Consider the following 26,263-nt stretch of genomic DNA (forward strand, 5'->3'; position numbering starts at 1 on the left):
TTGCACATAGTAAGCACTTAATAAATGCCATCATTATTATTACTATTATCGGAGAGGGAAGGAACATGCTGAGCCCACAGAGGGTGAACTTTCCTCTCCTCCTCCCCAACCCCCTGCAGCCCTACCTCCTTCCCCTCCCCAAAGCACCTGTATATATCGGTACAGATTTATTACTCTATTTATTTTACTTGTACATATTTACTATTCTATTTATTTTGTTAATAATGTGCATATAGCTATAATTCTATTTGTTCTGATGATTTTGACACCCGTCCACATGTTTTGTTTTGTCGTCTGTCTCCTCCTTCTAGACCGTGAGCCCGCTGTTGGGTAGGGACCGTCTCTGTATGTTGCCGATTTGTACTTCCCAAGTGCTTAGTACAGTGCTCTGCACACAGTAAGCGCTCAATAAATACAATTGAATGAATGAGCAGAAACCAGTGGCGCATGAGTGGGGGACGAGGAAGATCCTGTGTGCATATCTGCTTCCCAAATGTGTCTCTAGGGAGGGGAGGGTGAGGGTAATTGAAATCCAGATTCAGATTCTAGATGGGGAAAAGGGGAAAACATCCAGAATCCCAAGGAAAAACACCCCCTGATTATTTTCTTTAAGGATGGTAAGAAGCAGGATAGGGCAAGTTTCTTCTGAATTGTTCCAGCTTGCGGTTTCTAGAGATTCTTTTTGGGCGGCTCTCTCCTCCACCAGTTCCCCACCCCTCCCGAGCCTCATGGAGGTGTCCTGAGGTTACAGGGGGAAGAGCTTATTAAAGCAGGGATGGCAATAGGCCTTATCTTTCTGCTCCCGAAAGACCCCCTTGCACAGTTGGGTCAAGCAGAAGGAGCAGACGAAATGCTCAGGGTGAAACTTATGCCCCATGGCGCTGATGCAACGGCCGGTGATGGGTTTCCCGCACCCCTGGCACAGGGTGCCCCGACGCTGGTGGTAGTGAAACTCGCAGAATGGCCGGCCGTCCAGCTCGAAGAAGGAGCCTGTGGAGAAGCTGCTGAAACAGTCCTGGGGAGGAAGGAGGGAAGGAGGGAGAGAGAATCGTGTGTCAGAGGGGAGTGGGGTGTCTCTCAGCTGCCCCCTGCTAACCGAGCCCTCGGGGGTGGGGATCGGAGCTGAACCTACGGTCATTTTCGTACCACAGGCTGGTAAAGGGTGAACCCTCCAGCCAGTGGGGACCACAGGAGCGCGGACAACACCACAACGAGCTGTAAGGAAGAGGCTCTTTCTGTCCTTTCTCTGGTCAGTGGGAAGGGGTGGACTAACGAGTCTCATCCTGCTCTTTCTCACTCACTCAGCGACTCATGGTGAAAAGGAATAATAATAATAACTGGTACAATAATAATAATAATAAATAGTAATGGTATTTCTTAAGCACTTACTACGTGCAAAGCGCTGTTCTATGCGCTGGGCAGGTTACAAGGTGATCAGATTGTCCCACGGGGGGCCCACAGTCTCATCCCCATTTTACAGATGAGGGAACTAAGGAACAGAGAAGTTGAGTGACTTGCCCACAGTCACACAGCTGACAAGTGGTAGAGCTGGGATTTGAACCCATGACCTTTGACTCCAAAGCCCATGCTCTTTCCACTGAGCCACGCTGCTTCCCCTAAGCAAAACGCTCATTATGTGCCACGCACTGAATTAAGCCCAGGGGTAAATACAAGGCAGTCAGATTGGACATAGTCTCCATCCCCCCGAGGCTCCCACTATGAAGGGAAGGGAGAACAGGTGTTTCATCCCCATTTTACAGATGAGGAAACTGAGGCACAGAGAATAATAATAATAATAATAATGATGGTATTTGTTAATCGCTTACCATGTGCCAAGCACTGTTCTAAGCATTAGGGTAGATACAAAGTAATCGGGTTGCCTCATGTGGGGTTCACAGTCAATCCCCATTTTATAGGTGAGGTAACTGAGGCACAGAGAAGTGAAGTGACTTGCCCAAAGTCACACAGCTGATAAGTGACAGAACCAGGATTAGAGCCCATGACCTCTGATTCCCAAGCCCGGGCTCTTCCCACTAAGCCACGCTATGACTTGCTCAACATCCCAAAGCAAGCAAGTGATGGAGTCACTTTTAGACGGTGAGCCCACTGTTGGGTAGGGACTGTATCTATATGTTGCCAACTTGTCCTTCCCAAGCGCTTAGTACAGTGCTCTGCACACAGTAAGCGCTCAATAAATACGATTGATGATGATGATGATGGAGTCGGGATGAGGACACAGGGGCTCTGTCTCCCAGGCCCTGCTCTTCCCACTAGGCCGTGGTGCTTTGTGGTTGGCTTTTCACCGTGGGGGTGGGCTGCAGCCTTTTTGGTGGCAGTGGCACCCCGGGGTACCCCAGGGTTGGGAAGAAATGCGGGGCCCAGCCCCCACCCCAAGCGGTCTCTTTTGGCCACCACTCCCCATCCCCAGGTTGCCTGCTCGCCACGCCAGCTAAAGGGCTTCTTTGGGAATGTGGCTCCCAGCCCCATCATAGAGAAGCAGCGTGGCCAGTGGAAAGAACACAGGCTTTGGAGTCAGGAGTCATGGGTTCAAATCCTGGATCTGCCAATTGTCAGCTGTGTGATTTGGGGCAAGTCACTTCACTTCTCTGCGCCTCAGTTCCCTCATCTGTAAAATGGGAATTAAGACTGTGAGCCCCAAATGGGACAACTTGATCAGCTTGTATCCCCCCCCAGTGCTTAGAACAGTGCTCTGCACATAGTAAGCACTGAACAAATGCCAACATTATTATTATTATTATTCTCTGTGCCTCAGTTCCCTCATCTGTAAAATGGGAATTAAGACTGTGAGCCCCACATGGGACAACCTGATCAGCTTGTAACCCCCCCAGTGCTTAGAACAGTGCTCTGCACATGGTAAGCACTGAACAAATGCCAACATTATTATTATTATTATTATTCTTTGTGCCTCAGTTCCCTCATCTGTAAAATGGGGATTAAGACTGTGAGCCCCCCATGGGACAACCTGATCTCCTTGTAACCTCCCCAGTGCTTAGAACAGTGCTTGGCACATAGTAAGCACTTAATAAATGCCATCATTATTATTATTATTCTTATCATCTTTCTGGTCTGCTCCTCTTCTGCTCACAAGGGTTGGTGCCCCTGTCAGAGGGAAGGGGGGCCTGCAGTGTCCCCAGTGGGTTGGCTTTTCAGAGTTCGCCTCTCCCTCCCCGACCCAGGAGAGAAGCAGTCACACTGACCCCACAGACGAAGCACTCGGCGTGCCAGACGGAGTCCATGGCTGAGAGATACTTTTCCAACACGGGCTGGTTACAGCCGGCGCACTTGGGAGAAAACATAGCCGAGAAATCCTTGTGGCAGTAGGGCTTCCCATCCTTCTCCAGAAAACCTAAAGAGACAGAGTCAAGGAGAGACTGTGTGAAATGAAATTCCTTAAAAGTGGGCTTTTGGAGGACTCAGGTTATCTTTGTTCTATATTCTACTATCTTCCAGAAACCACTTTTCCTCCCAGTTGGGATTCTGACTCTCAGTATCTCGACTCTTGACCTTTCAATCTCAGCAAGAAACATCATCCCTGTAGTCCAACAGAAAGAAGGTCTTGGCGATGTGCCTTTATCTGGGGATTCATTTGTTTCTGCTCTCCTGAGTTCTTTAACTGAACTCCTCTTCTGACATCCCTTAAAGCCATGATCCACAAGATGTAGCTTAGAGTGGCACATTGAGGGACCCTCAAATATTTGTACAATTAATCTGTATTTAATTAACAAGGAAAACATCTTGGACCCTATGAAGTTGATTTGGTACTTAAAATTGGTTCTTCAAGGCTCTCTGCCAGATTGCCTCTTTTTTTTCTCTTTTTTCTGGCAGGGGGTGGAAGGAATTTGTAAAGCGCTTACTATGTGCCAGGTACTGTACTAAGCACTTGAGTAGGTGCAAGCTTAGTGGAAAGAGCCTGGGCTTGGGAATCAGAGGTGGGTTCTAATCCCGGCTCTTCCACTTGTCAGCTGTGTGACTTTAGGCAAGTCACTTCACTTCTCTGGGCCTTAGTTCCCTCATCTGTAAAATGAGGATGAAGACTTTAAGCCCCAAGTGGGACAACGTCCTTACCTTTATCTCCCCCAGTGCCTAGAACAGTGCTTGGCACATAGTAAGCGCTTAACAAATACCATCATTATTATTATTATTTTCAAGTTGGACATAGTCTGTGTCCCACATGATGGGATTTGTAGTCTTAATCTCCATTTTGCAGATGAGGTAACAGAGGCCCAGAGAAGTTAAGCGACTTGCCCAAGGTCACAAAGCAGACAAGTGGCAGACTAGAACCTGAGTTTCCCTACTCCCAGTCCTGTGTTCTTCCCCTAAGGCCATGCCACCTGCCTAGCCGCACGTTAACAGTTCAGTTCTGGCCGCGGCCTTGGGAGCCTCAGTAGAGCACTGAGGCCGATAAATAACAACTGTGGCCACTTCAACTGGGAAACATCTCAGGAGAGTCTGCCTTACAACTAATCAAGCCAAACTACCTGTGATGGCCTCACATTTAGGAATTCAGTAAATTGAAGTGATGCGATGGTCCTTATTTCCCATGAGTGCTCTCTCTTTCTCTCTATGGGTTAATTACCTCTGGAGGGCTGATGAGAAACACTGACAATTAAAAGTGCAACCAGGAAACCAATGCTTCATCGGGTGAGTGCTTGGGGGTGGGAGGAGGCCTATGCTCAAAGGGCTCGAAGTCGCCTGGGGAAATTAACAACCACCTGCAATTCGCAGTTTGGATAATGAACAATTAAAAAGAAAGATCGATATTCCCCCAGGGCCTTGTCCCTGGGGGTGAGGTGAGAGGAAATGTGCAAGGGGAATTTGTTGTGTTGACATTGACTGTGGTGATTTTCTCACTGAGGTCACTGAGGAATAAGACATGTGGGTTTGGCTGTCCTACTTGTGGTTAAACCAAAGCACAATCTAGTGAGCAAATGGATGCCAGAGATCTTAAGCAGCAGTCACAGCAGACACAGCGGACAAGGCTGACGAAGGAGTGGAATGGCTCTTAGTTTCCACAAGTCTGGGGTCTGAAATGGCTTCTCTCCAGGCCCCGCACTTGTAGGTCTTACAAAATCCCCTATGCAAAACATGGTTAGTCAGCTCTGCAAAGAAGACCTAAAAGTAGAACAGGAAGAGGTATGTGCGTAGAACAGGAAGAGGTACGTGAAGAGCGGGTGAAAGAGCGGGAGGAAGCAGGGCAGCGGTGGAAGGAAGTGGGCTTGCAGGGCTTGATGGAAACTGGCAGAAAGGACCTGTTCAGAGGGCAGAGGAGAAGGTGGAGGCTAAGGGGGACATCTCCTGGGGCTTCTGGGGAGACCCTTCCCCATCCTAGGAAGGATTGGAAAGAGGAGTCAGTCCCTGAGTGCCCCATCTGCTAAGGCTGGGAGTAGGGAAGGTGGGCGGAGGGCGTAGACCCAATTATGTTCCTCTTCCCTACCCTCTGACTAAGGAATTGGTAAAAGAAGCTTCTTCTTAAGGTTCCTAGAGCTTATGTAAATATCCTTATAACTGAAAGACTAAACTCCTTCAGAGAAGGGGTCATGTCTACTTACTCTGCTATGCTCTCCCAAGCACTTAGTGCACCCAGGAAGTACTTGGTCAATCCGACGGACTGACTGACTGATTGGGTTGCTGGAGAGCTTCAGAAGATGAGGCTGTTCCTTATCTCGGGGAATCCAGCAGGCAAGGGGTGACCATCCTGGATGTCCCCACTGCCTGGTCCTGCCACATTTGAGGCCCCTAATTCCCAAATGCCCCTGAAGGCATTGCAGCTCGTGAGCTGATGAGAGCCTCAAGGCCCCCTCCCGCTGCCCGGGACGTACCTTCCTTGCCGAATATCTCCCCACAGTGAGTGCAGAAAAAGTGCTCGGGGTGCCAGTTCTGATCCATGGCGGTCAGCACTTTCTGAAAAGGGGGGTAAAACGTGGAGAAGTGTCACAATTCAACAGGAGAAGAGACCTGGGGGCAGTCCAGGGGGCCAGGGGAGGACAGTCCCACCCAATGTGGAAGCCCCCTAGGGCTTTCAGAGGCTAGGAGGGGGCAGGCGACTCACATCCACAATGGGCGCGGCGCAGTAAGCGCAGCGGGGGGAGAAGAGCTGATGGTAATCCTTCGAGCAGTAGGCCGATCCATTCCGTTCAAAAAAGGGACAGCTGCCCATCTCCTTCTTGCAGTGGGTGCAGACAAAGTGTTCGGGATGCCATGTCTGGCCCAGGGCAGTGATCATCTGGGGATGGAAACAAGGTGGAGCTAGTTCTTTTAATCATTCAATTGTATTTATTAATAATGATAATAATAATGGTGTTGCTAAGTGCTTACTGTGTGCCAGGCACTGTACTAAACGCTGGGGTGGATACAATCAATTTGGGTTGGACACTGTCCCTGTCCCATGTGGGGCTCACAGTCTCACCCCCATTTTATGGATGAGGAAACTGAGGCCCAGAGAATAATAATAATAATAATAATAATAATAATAATAATAATGACATTTATTAACCGCCTACTATGTGCAAAGCACTGTTGTAAGTGCTGGGGAGTTACAAGGTGATCAGGTTGTCCCACGGGGGGGGCTCACAGTCTTAATCCCCATTTTACAGATGAGGGAACTGAGGCACAGAGAAGTGAAGTGACTTGCCCAATTTCACACAGCTGACAATTGGCAGAGCTGGATTTGAACCCATGACCTCTGACTCCATAGTCTGTGCTCTTTCCACTGAGCCACGCTGCTTTCACCCAAGGTCACACGGCAAACAAGTGGCGGAGCCGGGATTAGAGCCCACAATCTTCTTACTCCTAGGCTCATGCTCTATCTGCTATGGGGAGCAGAGCACTGTACTCAGCGCTTGGGAAGGAACAAAATAAAAATAAACAGATACATTCCCTGCCCACAACGGGCTTACAGTCTAGAGAGAGCCAATGCCGTCCAATAGCAACACCGAAACCACCGATGATATTGCAACCTCTCATAGAGGAGGACCTCCATACCGGACTTGGAGAAAGATAGGTTTTGCCCAACTTTAAGGATGAGGTTCAACAGACACTCCAAAAGGAGACATTTCTCCAAAAGGACATTTGGAGAATCCACCCAACCTCCCCGGGATCCAACGGGACAGGAAACTGATGGCAACGTAGGATGCCAACCTACAGAAAGCACCAGGGATGGAAGAGAGTTCTGCCATTTATTCCCAAACGGGGCAGTGCCATCAGTCACTCAATGGGGTTTACTGAATGCTTACTGTTTGTAGAGCACTGTACTAAGCGCTTGGAAGAGTACAATAGAATTGGTAGACATGTTCCCTGCCCACAACAACTTTACAATCAATCAATCAGGGGTACTTATTGAGGGCTTCCAAGGCGCAGAGCCTGGTACTAAGTTCTTGGGAGCGTCCAATACAATGGAATCCATGGTCAGTCAGTCATACTTGCACATAGTAAGCACTTAACAAATGCCATTATTATTATTATATTAGAGGAGCAGCAGTTTCATAAACTCCTTCAGGGCTGGGATCATTCATGCATTCATTCTTTCAATCATATTTATTGAGCACTTACTGTGTGCTGAACACTGTACCAAGTGCTTGGGAAATACAATTTGGCAACATATAGAGACGGTCCCTACCCAACAATGGGCTCACAGCCTAGAAGGGAGAGACAGACAACAAAACAAACAAGTAGACAGGTGTCAATACCAACAGAATAGATAAATAGAATTTTAGATAAATACTCATCATTAATAAAATAAATAGAGTAATAAATATGCATAAATATACACAAGTGATGTGGGGAGGGGAAGGGGGTAGGGCAGAGGGAGGGATGGGGGCAATGGGGAGGGGAGGAGGAGCAGAGGAAGAATGGGGACTCAGGGGGATCGTTTATACCTACTCTATTGTCCTTTCCCAAGCGCTTAGTTCAGTGCACTGTACACAGTAAGCGTTACAAAAATGCTGTATAAATGCCATAAAAATACTGCTTTTCTACTGTCTGATCTTGGGCAAGTCACAACTTCTCTGTGCCTCAGTTCCCTCATCTATAAAATGGGGACGATGACTGTGAGCCCCACATGGGACATAATAATAATAATGATGATGGCATTTAAGTGCTTACTATGTGCAAAGCACTGTTCTAAGCACTGGGGAGGTTACAAGCCCCCACGGGGGGCTCACAGTCTTAATCCTCATTTTACAGATGAGGTAACTGAGGCACAGAGAAGTTAAGTGATTAGCCCGAAGTCACACAGCTGACAATTGGCGAAGCCGGGATTTGAACCCATGACCTCTGACTCCAAAGCCCGTGCTCTTTCCACTGAGTCACGCTGCTTCTCATGGATGTGGACTGTGTCCAACCTAATTCTCTTGCATCCTCTGCAGTGCTTAGAACGGTGTCTGGCATTAGTCTGGCATCTCCCCCTTCTAGACTGTGAGCCCACTGTTGGGTAGGGACTGTCTTTATATGTTGCCAACTTGTACTTCCCAAGCGCTTAGTACAGTGCTCTGCACACAGTAAGCACTCAATAAATATGATTGATTGATTGATTGATATAGTACGTCCTTAACAAATGTCATTAAAAAAAGTTGACTGACTGATGGATTATCAGGGTTCCCTAAAAAGTGACCTGAAAATCCTGGCAGAGGAAACCAGAACAATGCTCGCTTAGCAGGGGCAGACCACAATAATAATAATAATGTTGGTATTTGTTAAGCGCCTACTATATGCAGAGCACTATTCTAAGCGCTGGGGGGGATACAAGGTGATCAGATGGTCCCACATGGGGCTCACAGTCTTAATCCCCATTTTACAGATGAGGTAACTGAGGCACAGAGAAGTTAAGTGGCCTGCCCAAGGTCACACAGCTGACAAGTGGCAGAGCAGGGATTCGAATCCATGACCTCTGACTCCCAAGCCCGGCTCTTTCCACTGAGCCACGCTGCCTCGCTAGCGGGCCAAAGACAGATGGACATAGAGACAGAGACGACAGCGGGTTCAGAGGTTGGCCCGTCCCACCTTTCCAGCGATAGGCTTCTGGCAGGAAGCGCAGTGGCCCTTGGGCACCGTGGTGATCCCGAGGTCCTGCAAACCCTGCTCCAGGCCTCCCAGCATGGTGTCCAGGGAGGTCTCCGGCTCTGGCTTCTCAGGCAATGGCTCTTTAGGGTGGCCCACCTTGACTGCGATCTGCCAGCAAAAGAAAGGCGAAGTCCACATCAGCATCAGCATCATCATAATTGGGGCATTTATTAAGCACTTACTGTGTGCCAGGGTGCTAAGTGCTAGAGTGGACAAGCAAATCGGATTGGACACATCCCTGTCTCAGGCAAAAACTCCTCACCCTGGGCTTCAAGGCTATCCATCACCTCGCCCCCTCCTACCTCACCTCCCTTCTCTCCTTCTCCAGCCCAGCCAGCACCCTCCACTCCTCTGCCGCTAATCTCCTCACCGTACCTCGTTCTCGCCTGTTCCGCCATCGACCCCCGGCCCACGTCATCCCCCGGGCCTGGAATGCCCTCCCTCTGCCCATCCGCCAAGCTAGCTCTCTTCCTCCCTTCAAGGCCCTGCTGAGAGCTCACCTCCTCCAGGAGGCCTTCCCAGACTGAGCCCCTTCCTTCCTCTCCCCCTCGTCCCCCTCTCCACCCCCCCCATCTTACCTCCTTCCCCTCCCCACAGCACCTGTATATATGTATATACGTTTGGATGGATTTATTACTCTATTTATTTATTTATTTATTTATTTTGCTTGCACATATTTATTCTATTTATTTTATTCTGTTAATATGTTTTGTTTTGTTGTCTGTCTCCCCCTTCTAGACTGTGAGCCCTCTGTTGGGTAGGGACCGTCTCTATATGTTGTCAACTTGTACTTCCCAAGCACTTAGTACAGTGCTCTGCACACAGTAAGTGCTCAATAAATGCGATTGAATGAATGAATGAATGAATGAATGAATGAATGAAAGAGCAGGCAGCCACGACTGGCTTGAGTTGCCCCGTGGAGCTGGAGCCGAAATGCATGGCCTGTTGGGTAGAGCAGGGCCCGGGGGTCAGAGGACCTGGATTCTAATCCTGGCTCTGCCACTTGTTTGCTGTGAGCAAGTTACTTCCCTTCTCTGGGCCTTCAGTTACCACAGCTGTAAAATGGGGATTAAGACTGTGAGCTCTATGAGGGGCAGGGACTGTGTCCAACTTGATTAACTTGTATATACCCCAGCACTTAGTACAGGGACTGGCACATAGTAAGTGCTTAACAATTACCATTAAAAAAAAAAAGAAACTGGCTTCCCCCCCCCCCCCAGGTCAGGCAGAGGCAGGTGTCTAGCAGGGAAGGACCGGAGCTGGAGTCCCAAGGGTTTTAAACTGGCATCGCAGCTCTGGACCCCCACTTCTTCCATCCTCCCACCAGCTGGTTGGGTGGACTGGGTAGAGGTCAAGTGAGTAAACAACTCATCACCATGGGAGAGTTCCAGGTTGCTTGGGTGAGTTGGGCAGATAAGAGATGGACAGACAGCTAGCCTGTAGCAAACTGCAGAGCCCGAGGAGCATGGGAAGTAGCGCACAAGCAACTAGGAGCACCTTGACTTTTCTCTCCCTCTTCTCCCTCTCCCTTCTTTCCCCTCTTCTTCTCCATCTTCCCCCTCTCCCTCTCCTTTTCTTCTTTCCCCTTCTCTCCTTTCCCTTCTCCCAATCCATCTTTCCCCTCCCTTCTAATTTTCTCCCTAACCCTCCTCTCCTTTCTAGCTTCTGACCCCTCCTTCAATTCCTTCTCCTCCTCTTTACCTCCCTTTCCCCTTCCCCCTCTTTTCCTCTCTGTCCCCTTCCGCCAGCCCCCATCCTGAGTTTGTTCCGGACCTCAAAATTCAAAGTTGGTGCCGGGGTTAGAAGCAGTAGCTGCTTTGCTCACCTCAACGAGAGAGGAAACCCAGGACCCTGGGCCATCATGATGATTTCAAACAAAAACACCCATGCCACCACCACACATAAGATGAGGGTGATTGTTTTTGAGATAAAGGCCTTACTGCAGAGTTGACATTCAAAAGCTCAATATAAGCAACAAGAATAACTATTTTTTTAAAAAAATGGCATTTGTGAAGCCCTTGCTAAAGAGCACGGGCCTGGGAATCAGATGACATGGGTTCTAACCCCAGCTCTGCCCACTTGTCCACCGTGTGACCTTGAGCCAGTCTTTTCACTTCTCTGGGCCTCGGTTCCTTCATCCGCAAAATGGGGATTAAGACTGTGAGCCCGATGTGGGACAGGGACTCTGTCCAACCTGATTGCCTTGTATCTACCTCAGTGCTTAGAACAGTCCTTGGCACATAGTGAGCGCTTAACAAATATAGCAATTATTATTATTATTGTTACTAAGTGTTGGGGTAGATACAAGCTAAGCAGGTTGGCTACAGTCCATGTCCCACCTGGGGACTCACAGTTTTAATCCCCATTTTACAGATGAGGTCACTGAGGCACAGAGAAGTGAAGTAATTTGCCCAAGGTCACACAGCAGACAAATGGTAGAGCCAGGATTAGACTTTTATTGGCTTGGGGCAAAAAGCTTACAAGACAAATGTCTAAGAGTGAGTGGTGGGGAGTGATGGGCTAGGTTGTGGAAGTCTTAGGGACAGGAGGGAAGGGATGGCAAAATCAGGTCATCACTTCATTCATTCATTCATTCGTGTTTATTGAGCGCTCACTGTGTGCAGAGCATTCATTCATTTACTCATTCAATTGTATTTATTGAGCGCTTACTGTGTGCAGAGCACTGTACTAAACGCTTGGGAAGTACAAGTTGGCAACATATAGAGACGGTCCCTACCCAACAGCGGGCTCACAGTCTAGAAGGGGGAGACAGAGAACAAAACATATTAACAAAATAAAATAAATAGGATAGTAAATATGTACAAGTAAAATAAATAGAGTAATAAATATGTACAAACATATATATACACATCTATACAGGTGCTGTGGGGAGGGGAAGGAGGTAAGGCGGGGGGAAGGAGGGGGAGAGGAAGGAGGGGGCTCAGTTTGGGAAGGCCTCCTGGAGGAGGTGAGCTCTCCCTTTTTGGAGCTTTTTGCCCCAAGCCAATTAAATTCTAATCCTGGCTCTACCATTTGTCTGCTGTGTGACCTTGAGCAAATTACTTCACTTCTCTGTGCCTCAGTGACCTCATCTGTAAAATGGGGATTAAGACTGTGAGCCCCCAGGTGGGACATGGACTGTATCCAACCCGCTTAGCTTGTATCTACCCCAACACTTAGTAATAATAATAATAATAATAATTGTGGTATTTGTGGCAGGGCTTTGAAGGGCTTGAACCCCATTACCTTGTATCTCCTGTATTTAGTGCTTGGAAAGTACAATTGAGCAATAAAGAGAGACAATCCCTGCCCACACGGGGCTTACAGTCTTCTCTCAGAGACCTGGGTACCAGAGGCAGGACTCACCATTGACTGCATCTGACACAGGTTAGCCATGAGTTCATCCAGCTGAGCAGACGCTGAAGTTGCAGGAGGTGAGAGCAAAGGGCTCGGGTCACTGATTTCACTGTAAAGGAAGAAATAAAGAAATGCCCATCAACTCTAGAGTCAGGGATTTTCATCTCCTCCCTTCCTTGGATTTTCCATCTGAATCAATCAATCAATCAATCATATTTATTGAGCGCTTACTGTGTGCAGAGCACTGTACTAAGCGCTTGGGAAGTACAAACTGGCAACATATAGAGACAGTCCCTACCCAACATTGGGCTCACAGTCTAAAGAGCTCACATCTGAAGAGATCAATTGATCACGTATATTTATTTAGCACTTACTGTGAGCAGAACACTGTACTGAGCATTTGGGAGAGCCCAATGTAACAGAGTTGAAAGACAGTCCCTGCCCACAGTGAGCTTACAGTCTAACAATAATAATAATGATGGTATTTGTTAAGCGCTTACTACGGGCGAAGCACTGTTCTAAGCGCTGGGGGGGGATACAAAGTGATCAGGTTGTCCCACGTGGACCTCACAGTCTTCATTCCCATTTTCCAGATGAGGTAACTGAGGCTCAGAGAAGTTAAGTGACTTGCCCAAGCAGACATGTGGCGGAGTCAGGATTAGAACCCATGACCTTTGACTCCCAAGCCCGGGCCCTTTCCACTGAGCCACGCTGCTTCTCTAGTCTAGTTGAGCCAGAGTGGATGGATCCCAACAATGGGAAAGGAGGGGTTCAGAGGAAATGTCATCTGCCCTCTTTCCAGACTGTCTCCCCATCTCTCCTTGCCAGGAGCATTAATTCAAAATTAAAGTGGGGCGCCTAACTCTTAACTGTAGGACAGCCTAATTAGCCACTTAAGAGCCCGGTCTTGGGAGTCAGAGGACATGGGTTCTACTCCCTGTTCTGCCACTTGTCAGCTGTGTGACTTTGGTCATCATCAATCGTATTTATTGAGCGCTTATTATGTGCAGAGCAACAAGTCACTTAACTTCTCTATGCCTCAGTTACCTCACCTGTAAAGTGGGGATTAAGACCGTGAGCCCCACGTGGGACAACCTGATTACCTTGTGCTAAGCCCCAGTGCTTCGAACAGTGTTTGGCATGTAGTAAGTGCTTAACAAATACCATTATTATTATTATTATTACTTAATTTGAATCTGTAGGCAGAAGGAAAACCAGGAGCCAGATCAAACCTCAGTGGAAATGTCACAATACTGATTAACGACGGAGTGCTTTACCTTCTATATCAGTTTCATTTTGCTTTAAAATTTGAGCTGCTCTTACCCCAGCTGTGCCCTGCAATGGGGTTTGCTAGCATCTTTCTTAGGCAGGAAATCATCATCATCATCATCATCAATCGTATTTATGTAGCGCTTACTGTGTGCAGAGCACTGTACTAAGCGCTTGGGAAGTACAAGTTGGCAACATATAGAGACAGTCCCTACACAATAGTGGGCTCACAGTCTAAAACGGGGAGACAGAGAACAAAACCAAACACAGTAACAAAATAAAATAAATAGAATAGATATGTACCAGTAAAATAAATAAATAAATAAATAGAGTAATAAATAGGTACAAACATATATACATATATACAGGTGTTGTGGGGAAGGGAAGGAGGTAAGATGGGGGGGATGGAGAGGGGGACGAGGGGGAGAGGAAGGAAGGGGCTCAGTCTGGGAAGGCCTCCTGGAGGAGGTGAGCTCTCAGTAGGGCCTTGAAGGGAGGAAGAGAGTCATGAGGTTATATCATTTTTCTGCTGGCAGAGGTGCAGGCTGGGCCATATTAATTTTCATCCTCATATTGGGCACGGATGTCAGAGGGTTCTTTGCCTCTATCGAAGGCCCATCTCCTCCACGAGTCCTTCCCACGAGAAGCAGCGTGGCTCAGTGGAAAGAGCCCGGGCTTTGGAGTCAGAGGTCGTGGGTTCAAATCCCGGCTCCGCCAATTGTTAGCTGTGTGACTGTGGGCAAGTCACTTCACTTCTCTGGGCCTCAGTGACCTCATTAGCCCAGTGCAGTTACTGTTGGTCGTAATGGTGGTCGATATATCACCTGGACTAGACTATACCCCAGATCCCATCGTCTGTATTTGGTTCAGATTCAAGTTGGACAAGAAGTAGCCCGGGTCGAACTACAAGTGGCCCAAACCTCACTTCTCAATCAGCAGCGTGGCTTAGTGAGAAACAGTGTGGCTTAATGGATACACCACGTGCCTGGGAGTCAGAAGGACCTGGGTTCTAATCCTGACTCTGCCACATGTCTGGTTTGTGACTTTGGGCAAGTCACTTCTCATACGTTGCCAACTTGTACTTCCCAAGCGCTTAGTACAGTGCTTTGCACACAGTAAGTGCTCAATAAATACGATTGATTGATTGATTGATTGTACCTCAGTTACCTCATCTGTAAAGTGGGGCTAAGAGTGTGAGCCCCACGTGGGACAGGGACTGAGTCTAACCTGATTCACTTGTATCTACCCCAGCTCTTAAAAGAGCGCTTGGCACATAGTAAGCACTTAACAAGTACCATAATTAATTGGTTAACTTCTGGGTGGCAATGCCTTTTAGTTGTCACCTTGGGCTGATGGGAAATTGGGAAGACCCGGGATATATGTGCCTCGCAGCACATGTGAGGCCCAAGACCCTGATTTTTTCCTTTTTTATGGTATTTGTTCATTCATTCATTCAATTGTATTTATTGAGCACTTACTGTGTGCAGAGCACTGTACTAAGCGCTTGGGAAGTACAAGTTGGCAACATATAGAGACGGTCCCTACCCAACAGTGGGCTCACAGTCTAGAAGGGGGAGACAGACAACAAAACATATTAACAAAATAAAATAAATAAAATAAATATGTACAAATAAAATAAATAAATAGAGTAATAAATACGTACAAACATATATACATATATACAGGTGCTGTGGGGAGGGGAAGGAGGTAAGGTGGGGGGGATGGGGGGGAGGGGGAGAGGAAGGAGGGGGCTCAGTCTGGGACAGTTAAACACGTACACAGTGCCAGGCACTGTACTAAGCACTGGGCTAGATCCAAGCTAATGGGATTGGACACAGTTCATGTAATAATAATAATAATAATGTTGGTATTTGTTAAGCGCTTACTATGTGCCAAGCACTGTTCTAAGTGCTGGGGTAGATACAAGGTAATCAGGTTGTCCCGCGTGGGGCTCACAGGCTTAATCCCCATTTTACAGACGAGGTAACTGAGGCCCAGAGAAGTTAAGTGACTCGCCCAAAGTCACACAGCTGACAAGTGGCAGAGCCGGGATTTGAACCCCCGACCTCTGACTCCAAAGCCCGTGCTCTTTCCACTGAGCCACGCTGCTTCCCCGTGGGGCTTTTAGACTTTTAGACTTTTAGACTGTGAGCCCACTGTTGGGTAGGGACTGTCTCTATATGTTGCCAATTTGTACTTCCCAAGCGCTTAGTACAGTGCTCTGCACATAGTAAGCGCTCAATAAATACGATTGATGATGATGATGATGATGGGGCTCAAAGTCTTAGTCCCCATTATTCAGATGAGGTCACAGAGGCCCAGAGAAGTGAAGTGACTCGTCCAAGGTCACAGCAGACTAGTGGCAGAGCCGGGATCGGAACCCAGGTCCTTCTGATTTCCAGGCCCACGCTCCAGCCACTAGGTCACACTGCTTCCGAGGTTTAAGCCTAGATTCGCATCTGGTGCAGCAACTTTTTCGCTGACCGGTTATAGCCCCTTTCCTTCTCATCCTTGTCCAATAGAGATCCAAAAGGGAGGCTCCTGAGGTGCCAAAAGGAAATTCATTCATTCAATTGTATTTATCGGGCCCTTACTGTGTGCAGAGCACTGTACTAGAGAAGCAGCGTGGCTCAGTGGAAAGAGCCCGGGCTTGGGGGTCAGAGGTCATGGGTTCGAATCCCGGCCTCGCCACTCGTCAGATGTGGGACTTTGGGCAGTCACTTCACTTCTCTGTGCCTCAGTTACCTCATCTGTAAAATGGGGATGAAGATTGTGAGCCCCACGTGGGACAACCTGATTACCTTGTATCCCCCCCAGCGCTTAGAACAGTGCCTGGCACATAGTAGCGTGGCTCAGTGGAACGAGCCTGGGCTTTGGAGTCAGAGGTCATGGATTCGAATCCTGGCTCCACCACATGTCTGCTGTGTGACCTTGGGCAAGTCACTTAACTTCTCTGAGCCTCAGTGACCTCATCTGTAAAATGGGGATTAAGACTGTGAGCCCCACGTGGGACAACCTGATCACCTTGTAACCTCCCCAGTGCTTAGAACAGTGCTTGGCACATAGTAGCATGGCTCAGTGGAAAGAGCCCGGGCTTTGGAGTCAGAGGTCATGGATTCGAATCCTGGCTCCGCCACATGTCTGCTGTGTGACCTTGGGCAAGTCACTTAACTTCTCTGAGCCTCAGTGACCTCATCTGTAAAATGGGGATTAAGACTGTGAGCCCCACGTGGGACAACCTGATCACCTTGTAACCTCCCCAGCGCTTAGAACAGTGCTTTGCACATAGTAAGCGCTTAACAAATGCCATCATTATTATTATTATAGTAGGTGCTTAACAAATGTCATTATTATTGTTATTACTATGCTCTTGTGAGGCTACGATATAACAATAAACAGACACATTCCCTCTCCACAACCAGCTTACAGTCTAGAGTGAGGGGATGGACAGTCTAGACAGAGGGGGTGGGAAGAAGCAGCGTGGCTCAGTGGAAAGAGCATGGGCTTGGGAATCAGAGGTCATGGGTTCGAATCCTGGCTCCACCACATGTCTGCTGTGTGACCTTGGGCAAGTCACTTAACTTCTCTGAGCCTCAGTTACCTCATCTGTAAAATAGGGATTTTGTAAAATGGATTCACAGATTCCAGCCTGTGAATTTCTTATGGACTTTTCTACCCTTCTTCATAGAGTTGGATTTCCTGTCCTGTGCTTTTCCACTCCCACCCTGGTTGTCTTTTCTGCTCATTTTTTCTTTCCCCACCTAAAAAAAAAATAGATTTTAAAAATATCAATACTGTTCCTTATTAATGAAATCTAGAATCTAGTCGATATATCCCTCTGGCCTGCGAGCTTGTTATGGGCAGGGAACGCATCTGCTAATTCTATTGTATTGTACTTTCCCAAGTGCTTAGTACTGTTCTCTGCACATAAGTGCTCAATAAATACCACTGATTGATTGATTATATGTCTCTGAATGTATTGGTCGTTGTCTCTGAACTGGACATGGTCTCCTTGGGGGCCAAGAACCATTCATTTATTCAATTGTTTTTACGGAGCGCTTACTGTATGCAAAGCACTGTACTAAGTTCTTAGAGAGGCAGCATGACTCAGTAGAAAGAGCACGGGCTTTGGAGTCAGTGGTCATGGGTTCAAATCCCGGCACCGCCAGTTGTGAGCTGTGTGACTTTGGGCAAGTCACTTAACTTCTCTGTGCCTCAGTTACCTCATCTGTAAAATGGGGATTGACTGTGAGCACCCCCGTGGTACAACCTGATCACCTTGTAACCTCCCCAGTGCTTAGAACAGTGCTTTGCATATAGTAAGCACTTAATAAATGCCATGACTATTATTATTATTATTATTATTATTATTAAGCACTGTACTAAGACCGGTCTAACTCCCTCCCACGTATTTTTCCCCAATGCTTCATACAGTGCTTTACACACAGTAGGTGTTCCAGAAATACTACACATCCTATTAAGGTGAAAAGATTGTTCTACCTTTGTTAAATCCTTGGAAACTAAGGCACAAAGGGGTAAAAAGGTCAGTTCAATGATGTTTCTTGAGTGCTGTGTGCAGAGCACTGTACTAAGTACTAGAGACGGTACAATACAACAGAGTTAGTAGATTCCCTGCCCACCAGAAGTTTAGTCTAGAGGGGGAGACAGACATTAATATAAATGATCTACCCAAGATCAACAGATAAAACTGTAGACCTAACTGCCGGGCCAATTTTCCATTAGTTTGCACGGCCATTATCAGGCCAGGCCCATGGGCTGGATTCACGACAGGTTTGTTTCCAGCCCGTGAGACTTGTTTTTACCATTTTTTAATGGCATTCGTTGAGCGCTTGCTATGTGCCAGGCACCGTACTGAGCGCTGGGGTAGATACTGATCGGAAAAAAGAAGCCCAGCTCTGCCTGTGACCCTGTTTTAAAAGCTTCAGCTGCAGCCCTGAGGATGCAGGAAGCGGCGGTTTGCAGCGAGGTGAGGTAAAAAACTGCTTCCAAGTTGTTTGACTGAGAACTCGGGTCTCAGGAAGTCAGCTCAGAAACAGCTGTTTGGAGAGGGAGGAAGAGAATGATGAGGTGAGTAGTAGACTGGAAGTGATAGCACAGGCAGGTATTCATTCATTCATTCATTCAATCGTATTTATTGAGCGCTTACTGTGTGCAGAGCACTGTACTAAGCACTTGGGAAGTACAAGTCGGCAACATATAGAGACGGTCCCTACCCAGTAGCGGGCTCACAGTCTAGAAGGGGGAGACAGACAACAAAGAAATCATGGAGACGGGTGTCAAAATCGTCAGAACAAATAGAATTAAAGCTATATGCACAACATTAACAAAATAAATAGAATAGTAAATATGTACAAGTAAATTAGAGTAATAAATCTGTACAAATATATATACAAATGCTGTCGGGGGGGGGAAGGAGGTAGGGCTGGGGGGATGGGGAGGAGAGGAAAAAGGGGGCTCAGTCTGGGAAGGCCTCCTGGAGGAGGTGAGCTCTCAGTAGGACTTTGAAGGGAGGAAGAGAAGCAGCGTGGCTCGGTGGAAAGAGCACGGGCTTTGGAGTCGGAGGTCATGGGTTCGAATCCTTGCTCTGCCACATGTCTGCTGTGTGACCTTGGGCAAGTCACTTAACTCCTCAGAGCCTCAGTTACCTCATCTGTAAAATGGGGATGAAGACTGTGAGCCCCAACGTGGAACACCTTAATCACCTTGTATCCCCCCCAGCGCTTAGAACAGTGCTCTGCACATAGTAAGCGCTTAATAAATGCCATTTAAAAAAAAAAGAGAGCTAGCTTGGTGGATGTGTGGAGGAAGGGCATTCCAGGCCAGGGGAAGGATGTGGGCCGGGGGTCGACGGTGGGACAGGGAAGAACGAGGCCCAGTGAGGAGGTGAGCAGAGGGTGCGGGCTGGGCTGGAGAAGGAGAGAAGGGAGGTGAGGTATAGGAGGGGGCGAGGGGATGGACAGCCTTGAAGCTGAGAGTATGTCCACCTCAGAGAACCACTTCCCGTTGCTGACGCAAATAGGGACTGTGTGGGACTGTGTCCCAAGGGGGACAGGGCCTGTGTCTCACCTGATCATCTTACATCTTAGAACAGTGCTTTGCACATAGTAAGCGCTTAAGAAATGCCATCATTATTATTATTATTATAATTATCTACCCCAGCACTTAGGATGATGCTCGACCCCTAGTAAGTGCTTCGCCGATACCACAGTTATTATGACGATTGTTACCAGGGCCGGGTAACGTGGGTATGATGAAGTAAGAGTGCACCCCTTGAAGACTGCCCAGGCCACAGCTCGAGTTGGCCTTGTTGCACTGACTGCAGGGACAAACTGCTCCGGGAAGTTCCTTTATTTCCATTGCACCACTCTAACTGGCTCTGAGCTAGATAGGCGAGGAACAGCTTGACTCAGAACTTATTAGAGCAGCAAGGAGGAAGTATAAACACTCTCTGCTCCTGCTCAAGTAGTCCCCAGAAGCAGCGTGGCTCAGTGGAAAGAGCCCGGGCTTGGGAGTCAGAGGTCATGGGTTCAAATCCCAGCTCCGCCAATTGTCAGCTGTGTGACCTTGGGCAAGTCACTTAGCTTCTCTGTGCCTCAGTTACCTCATCTGTAAAATGGGGATGAAGACTGTGAGCCCCCCGTGGGACCACCTAATCACCTTGTAGCCTCCCCAGTGCTTAGAACAGTGCTTTGCACATAGTAAGCGCTTAATAAATGCCATCATCATCATCTAGACTGTAAGCTCCTTGTGCGCACGATATGTGTCTACCAACCCTGTTGTACTGTATTCTCCCAAGCACTGAGTATAGTAATGATTGTGGCATTGGTTAAGTGCTTACTATGTGCCAAGCACTGTTCTAAAAACTGGGGTAGATACAAGGTGATCAGGTTGTCCCATATGGGGCTCAGTCTTAATCCCCATTTTACAGATGAGGCAACTGAGGCACAGAGAAGTTAAGTGGCTTACCCAAGATCACCCAGCAGACAAGTGGTGGAGCCGGGATTAGTATAGTGTTCTGCACACAGTAAGCCCTCGATAAATTCCGCTGATGGATTGATTTCCTCCCGCAATCTTTTCATTCTCCATTTCCAGCTCTGAGGGTCCTCCAAATCAGCTCAACTCCAGGATAGCCCTAATCTGGTCTGTGCAGGGCCAGGAAAAACTGATGGGAGAGGGGCTGGGACCTGAGTTATAGGAAGAGAGGGGGCTGCAGGAAGAAGTGAGGCTGTGAATGGTTTATGTGTGGTGGGAGGAAGGGTGTGGGAGTGTGTGGAGAGAGACCCCAATCCCTTCTAAATTCTATCCTTTCACCCCAATTTTTCAATTCCCAAACACCTCCCCTCTTCTGAAAGCGCTACCCCTCGCCTCTCAGTCTGCCTATCGATATTTTCATTCGATAAAATTTACCCCTGAATCCATTTGAATTGGACCCAATCTGATATATTAACCTTGAAAATCTGTACCGGCCTACTTAAAATTAACTGACCCATCTCCCTTTCTTCTCTCCTTTTCTCTGACCAGAATTACTCAGGTAATAAGCAAAATCCCCTGCTGGTGTTTGTGAAGCAGGTAAGTAGCTACCCGTTGAAGTTGATTTATGTCTTCACATTTCCATTCCTATTTTGATTAAGGTCTTGATCCTAGTGGGTAGCAAGACAGTCTTGCATCTACATATCTAAAATCTATTGGTCTGTGTAGGTTTTTAGTGGCAACATTTCTATCATCTGACCACACTCCCAGCTCTGCAATGATGACGATATTTGCTCACTTGAAATCCTGATAATCTATCACAAGTACAATGACTGAAAATATTGAAACGGCTCACCCTTTCTAATCTCTCTTTCCTTCACCAGTGTCATTTTTATTTCTTCGCTACTGTAGGCGATTTGCGTGCCTTATCTTCATGTCTAGATTGAAAGGCTAGTTAAAGCATCCTTTAATTGGGACATTCATTCTTAAATACCATGTTTAGTGTACTGGAACTGAAGTGGAATAAAAAAAATACTAGAGTAGGGCTCTGCAAGGATGGAAATTGTATGGTTCAGCCTGAGCCTAAGCACTCTTTGTTCCTCAATTAAAACAAACACAAGAATCTAAAGATTTAAAGGGGCCTTGCCCACTTTAAAACACTTCTGAACCTCTTCACTTTCCTTGGAAACACACTGAGAAACGTAAATCAGTACAAGCCAGCCTAGTTCAGGTCAGTTCAGAGGGAGAAGAAGCTGGAAGGGGAAAATGTTTAACCTTTTACTTCCGTGGATATTGGCAGTGACCTAGTTAAAAGACCTGCACCTCTCCTCCACCTTCTTGCTACTGGCTCCTGAGGCTGGCCATCTGATCATCATCATCATCATCAATCGTATTTATTGAGCGCTTACTATGTGCAGAGCACTGTACTAAGCGCTTGGGAAGTACAAATTGGCAACATATAGAGACAGTCCCTACCCAACAGTGGGCTCACAGTCTAAAAGATCTGATTTAGGGAAGGTCTTCTAGCATCTACTTTGCGGAGCAGCTGCCATCTTGAGGTCTGAAAATTCCAGTTGAGCTTTCACAGTCCAATTCCCGGGGATTGTGAAATTTTCAGTTGGGGAATTTGGGATACCATCAAAACCCAGATCGATTAATTGATTGATCGATTTTTTTTTTTTTTTGCCTATCTCTCGCCTAGGATCTGTGAGTCCTCCAAACCCACGAGGGGTTCTGTCCTTCTGTTCTGAAAGAAGTATTGCTCTCTAAATAGAGGAATTTACTCTCCTCTTAACAAGGGATCAGATCCTATATTTTGCTGTGCTCTTCCCTCTGGCCCTCTTGAAGTCGGGGAATGAACTACCTTGTTGATGCTTATTATACCTTTTGGCCTACCTATAAGCAAAATGATAAACATAAAAAAGATAGTAGCTGACAGTGAGAGGATGGTAATGACATTTGCCCATCCCGAGTTTTTATTTTTGCTCCGGTTAAGCTCTGCTCTGAATTTCTTACCTTCTCTGGGCCTGAGTTTATCTCTGAAATGGGTAGAACCAACAGTCTGCTCAACTGTAAGTTTCTTGTGGGCAGGGATCGTTTCCACTCACATTATCGTAACCCCCCCACACATTTAGTACAGTGTTCTGTCCGGAAAAAGCGCTCAATAAATTCCCTTGATTCATTGGTTTCATTCTGCCTGCCTTTTCAGTTTCAGATGGCGGCGAGAGGGGATCCAATTACGTAGTGACAAAAAAGCAGCCCACATAGGAAGTAGACATGGTTAATAGTAGTTTAGGTAATTTGGATAAAAATGAAATACCTGTAGATCGAGTCATTCTTCCCGACCTGGGTGGTGTACACCAGCTCCGCCTAAATCACTCACACAAGGGGAAGAGGGCAAAGTAAGAACTTCCATTCCTTGACTACTTGTCATAAAGGGCTACGGCATTTAACAGCGAGCAAAAGCAAGTCTTCCCTTGGACAATTCCTTCATGTCCCAAGCCCCAAAATGCCGGCACTGCATCCCGGTGGGATGAACGGCATGGGATCTTTCATCTGGGGCTAGGAAAGGAGTGTGTATCATCCACCACCCAATCACCATCACTGAGCATCTTCGTAAGCTCCTTGTGGGCAGGGAACATATCTACCAATTCTGTTATAGCGTAGTCCCCAAGCACTTAGTACAGTGCTCTGCACACAGTAAGAAATCAATAAATATGATTGATTGATGCAATACTCACCCCAGCCCCACAGCACTTGCGTTAATATACTTAAACTAACTTATAAGTCTTTATACTTTAATATTTCCTCTCTCTGTCATTTCGTTTAAAGTCCAGCTCTCCCTGTAAGCTCCTTGAGGACAGGGAACATATTTACCAAAGCTATTATAGTGTAGAAAAGCAGCATGGCTCAGTGGAAAGAGCACGGGCTTGGGAGTCAGCGGTCATGGGTTTGAATTCCCGCCCCGCCACCTGTCTGCTGTGGGACCTTGGGCAAGTCACTTCACTTCTCTGTGCCTCAGTTACCTCATCTGTAAAATGAGGATTAAGATCGTGAGCCCCATGTGGGACAACCTGATTACCTTGTATCCCCCCACCCCCAGCGCCTAGAACAGTGCCTGGCACATAGTAAGCGCTTAACAAATGCCATCATTATTATTCTTCCAAGCACTTTGTATGGTGCTTTGCACACAGTAAGTGTTCAATAAATACAATTGATTGATTTAATACTCACCCGAGCCCCACAGCACTAAAGTAAGCATCGTTATATTTTACTATGTCCCTTCTCTGTCATTTCTTTTAACGTCCATCTCCCCCTGTAGACTGTACACTCCTCATGGGCAGGGATCGCATCCATCAACTCTAATATATTTTACTTTCCCAAATTCTCAATATGGTGCTCTCTCAATAAATAGCACTGATCGACTGATTGGCCAAGACAAACTTTCCAGTAATGAGTTTCACATAGTCTCAATTTGTCTCCTGAGAGAGAAACCTCCCTGAAACCCCCTTTAATGACTTCTGAATGGACGGAACCTTTTCTTCTGAAATTTGGGCATTTATTAAGTGCTCACTATGTGCAAAGTACTGGGGGTAGATACAAAGTTATCTAGACTGTAAGTTTGTTGTGAGCAGGGAGGATGTCTATCAGTTCTGTCATACTGTGCTCTCCCTAGTGCTTATTACAATCAATCAATCGTATTTATTGAGCGCTTATTGTGTGCAGAGCACTGTACTAAGCGCTTGGGAAGTACAAGTCGGCAACATACACATACACATTGAGCACAGTAAGTGCTCAATAAATATGATTGATTGATTGAATTAATATGATTGATTGATAGGTCAAAACCAGGCCTCCACCTTCCTAGACCCATTTTATAGATCCAGCGCTTGGAACAGTGCTTGGCACATGGTAAGCACTTAACAAATGCCATCATTATCATTATTATTATTATTATTACTACTATTATTATTATAAGGAACTGAGGTACAGAAAAGTCGGCCAGCTGGACAGAGCAGAGATTAGGACTAGAACCTAGGTCACCTGACTCCCAGACGTGAACTCTTTCCACTAGGCCAGAAGCAGCGTGGCTCAGCGGAAAGAGCCCGGGCTTTGGAGTCAGAGGTCATGGGTTCGAATCCCGGCTCCACCACATGTCTGCTGTGTGACCTTGGGCAAGTCACTTCACTTCTCTGAGCCTCAGTTACCTCATCTGTAAAATGGGGTTTAAGACTGTGAACCCCACATGGGACAACCTGATCACTTTGTATCCCCCCCAGTGCTTAGAACAGTGCTTTGCACATAGTAAGCACTTAACAAATGCCAACATTATTATTATTATTATTATAAGAGCATGTCTTCCTGGACACCTGCTGGTAGAGGATAATGATATCATAATTATGGCATTTGTTAAGCTCTCACAATGTGCCAAGCACTGTGGTAGATACAAGATAATCAGGTTGGACACAGTCCCTGTCCCACATGGAGACTCAGGGTCTCTGTAGAGAGAGCAGGATTTACTCCCTATTTTGCAAGCGAGGAAACTGAGGGCCAGAGAAGTGATGTGACTTGCCCAAGGTCACACGGCAGAGAAGCAGCAGGTCCTCTGACTGCCAGGCTCGTTCGTGGTCTTCCCACTAGGCCATGCTGACAATCTAAGATCTGTCTTTTGCCCTTCTTTCCTCCTTCTCTTCCCCTCCCTCCGCACCCCCCCAGCTTCAGCGAAGTGAGAATTTACCGGAATCGGAAATACAGCATCCTGAACAAGACCGGCCTCTGCTGCCCCTGCAACCTTGTTGTCCTTGGAATGCCGATCCAGGACAAAGGAGTCAGTTTGGGAATCCTCAGTGACTCCACCTAGGGAGGATCGTTCCAGCTCTTCCAGTAAAGCATCTATCCCAAAACAACCAAGAAAAACAATTCAGAATTGGCACTGGCAAATCCCCCGGGCCATATGAGGCAAAATTGCTCCTGAGAATTGGCCACTTCAGGCAGCCGGAGGGGAAAATTGAGAATTAGCTCCATGAGAAATTGTGCAGACTGTAATATAATAATAATTATTATTATGGTATTTGTTAAGTTCTTATAAACTGTTGACTGTTCTAATAGTGTAATCAGGTCTGTGGGGCTCACACTTTTAATCCCCATTTTACAGATGAAGTAACTGAGACACAGAGAAGTTAAATGACTTGCCCAAAGTCACACAGCAGACAGGTGGCAGAGCCAGGATTAGAACACATGTCCTCTGACTCCCAAGCTCGTGCTCTTTCCACTGAGCGACGCTGCTTCTCTGTAATATAGAGCGACAGAGAACAGAAAAGAAGAAGAATAGAAATAGAGAAGCAGTGTGGCTCAATGGAAAGAGCACGGGCTTGGGAGTCAGAGGTCATGGATTCAAATCCCGGCTCCGCCAACTGTCAGCTATGTGACTTTGGGCAAGTCACTTAATTTCCCTGTGCCTCAGTGAACTCATTTGTAAAATGGGGATGAAGACTGTGAGCCCCATGTGGGACAATATGATCACCTTGTATCCTCCCCAGCGCTGAGAACAGTGCTTAGCACAAAGTAA

At 47.1% G+C, this 26,263-nt stretch overlaps 1 protein-coding gene across 1 annotated transcript in view; it reads right to left on the reverse strand.

Moving 5' to 3' along the window:
- Positions 1–359: 359 nt before the first annotated feature.
- The window catches only part of LPXN (leupaxin), a 30,813-nt gene continuing 4,909 nt past the window's right edge, over positions 360–26,263 (reverse strand). The window contains exons 2-9 of the mRNA XM_038764873.1: positions 25,433–25,587; positions 23,015–23,064; positions 12,445–12,544; positions 9,019–9,186; positions 6,071–6,244; positions 5,841–5,922; positions 3,219–3,367; positions 360–1,015 (exon numbers count right to left, since the gene is read on the reverse strand). Of these exons, the coding sequence (XP_038620801.1) occupies positions 746–1,015; positions 3,219–3,367; positions 5,841–5,922; positions 6,071–6,244; positions 9,019–9,186; positions 12,445–12,544; positions 23,015–23,064; positions 25,433–25,587 (1,148 nt within the window). The 3' untranslated portion in view covers positions 360–745. The remainder of the gene's footprint in view (positions 1,016–3,218; positions 3,368–5,840; positions 5,923–6,070; positions 6,245–9,018; positions 9,187–12,444; positions 12,545–23,014; positions 23,065–25,432; positions 25,588–26,263) is intronic.

This window comes from Tachyglossus aculeatus, chromosome 22 (genome assembly GCF_015852505.1).
Source record: "Tachyglossus aculeatus isolate mTacAcu1 chromosome 22, mTacAcu1.pri, whole genome shotgun sequence".
Classification (NCBI taxonomy): Eukaryota; Metazoa; Chordata; class Mammalia; order Monotremata; family Tachyglossidae; genus Tachyglossus; species Tachyglossus aculeatus.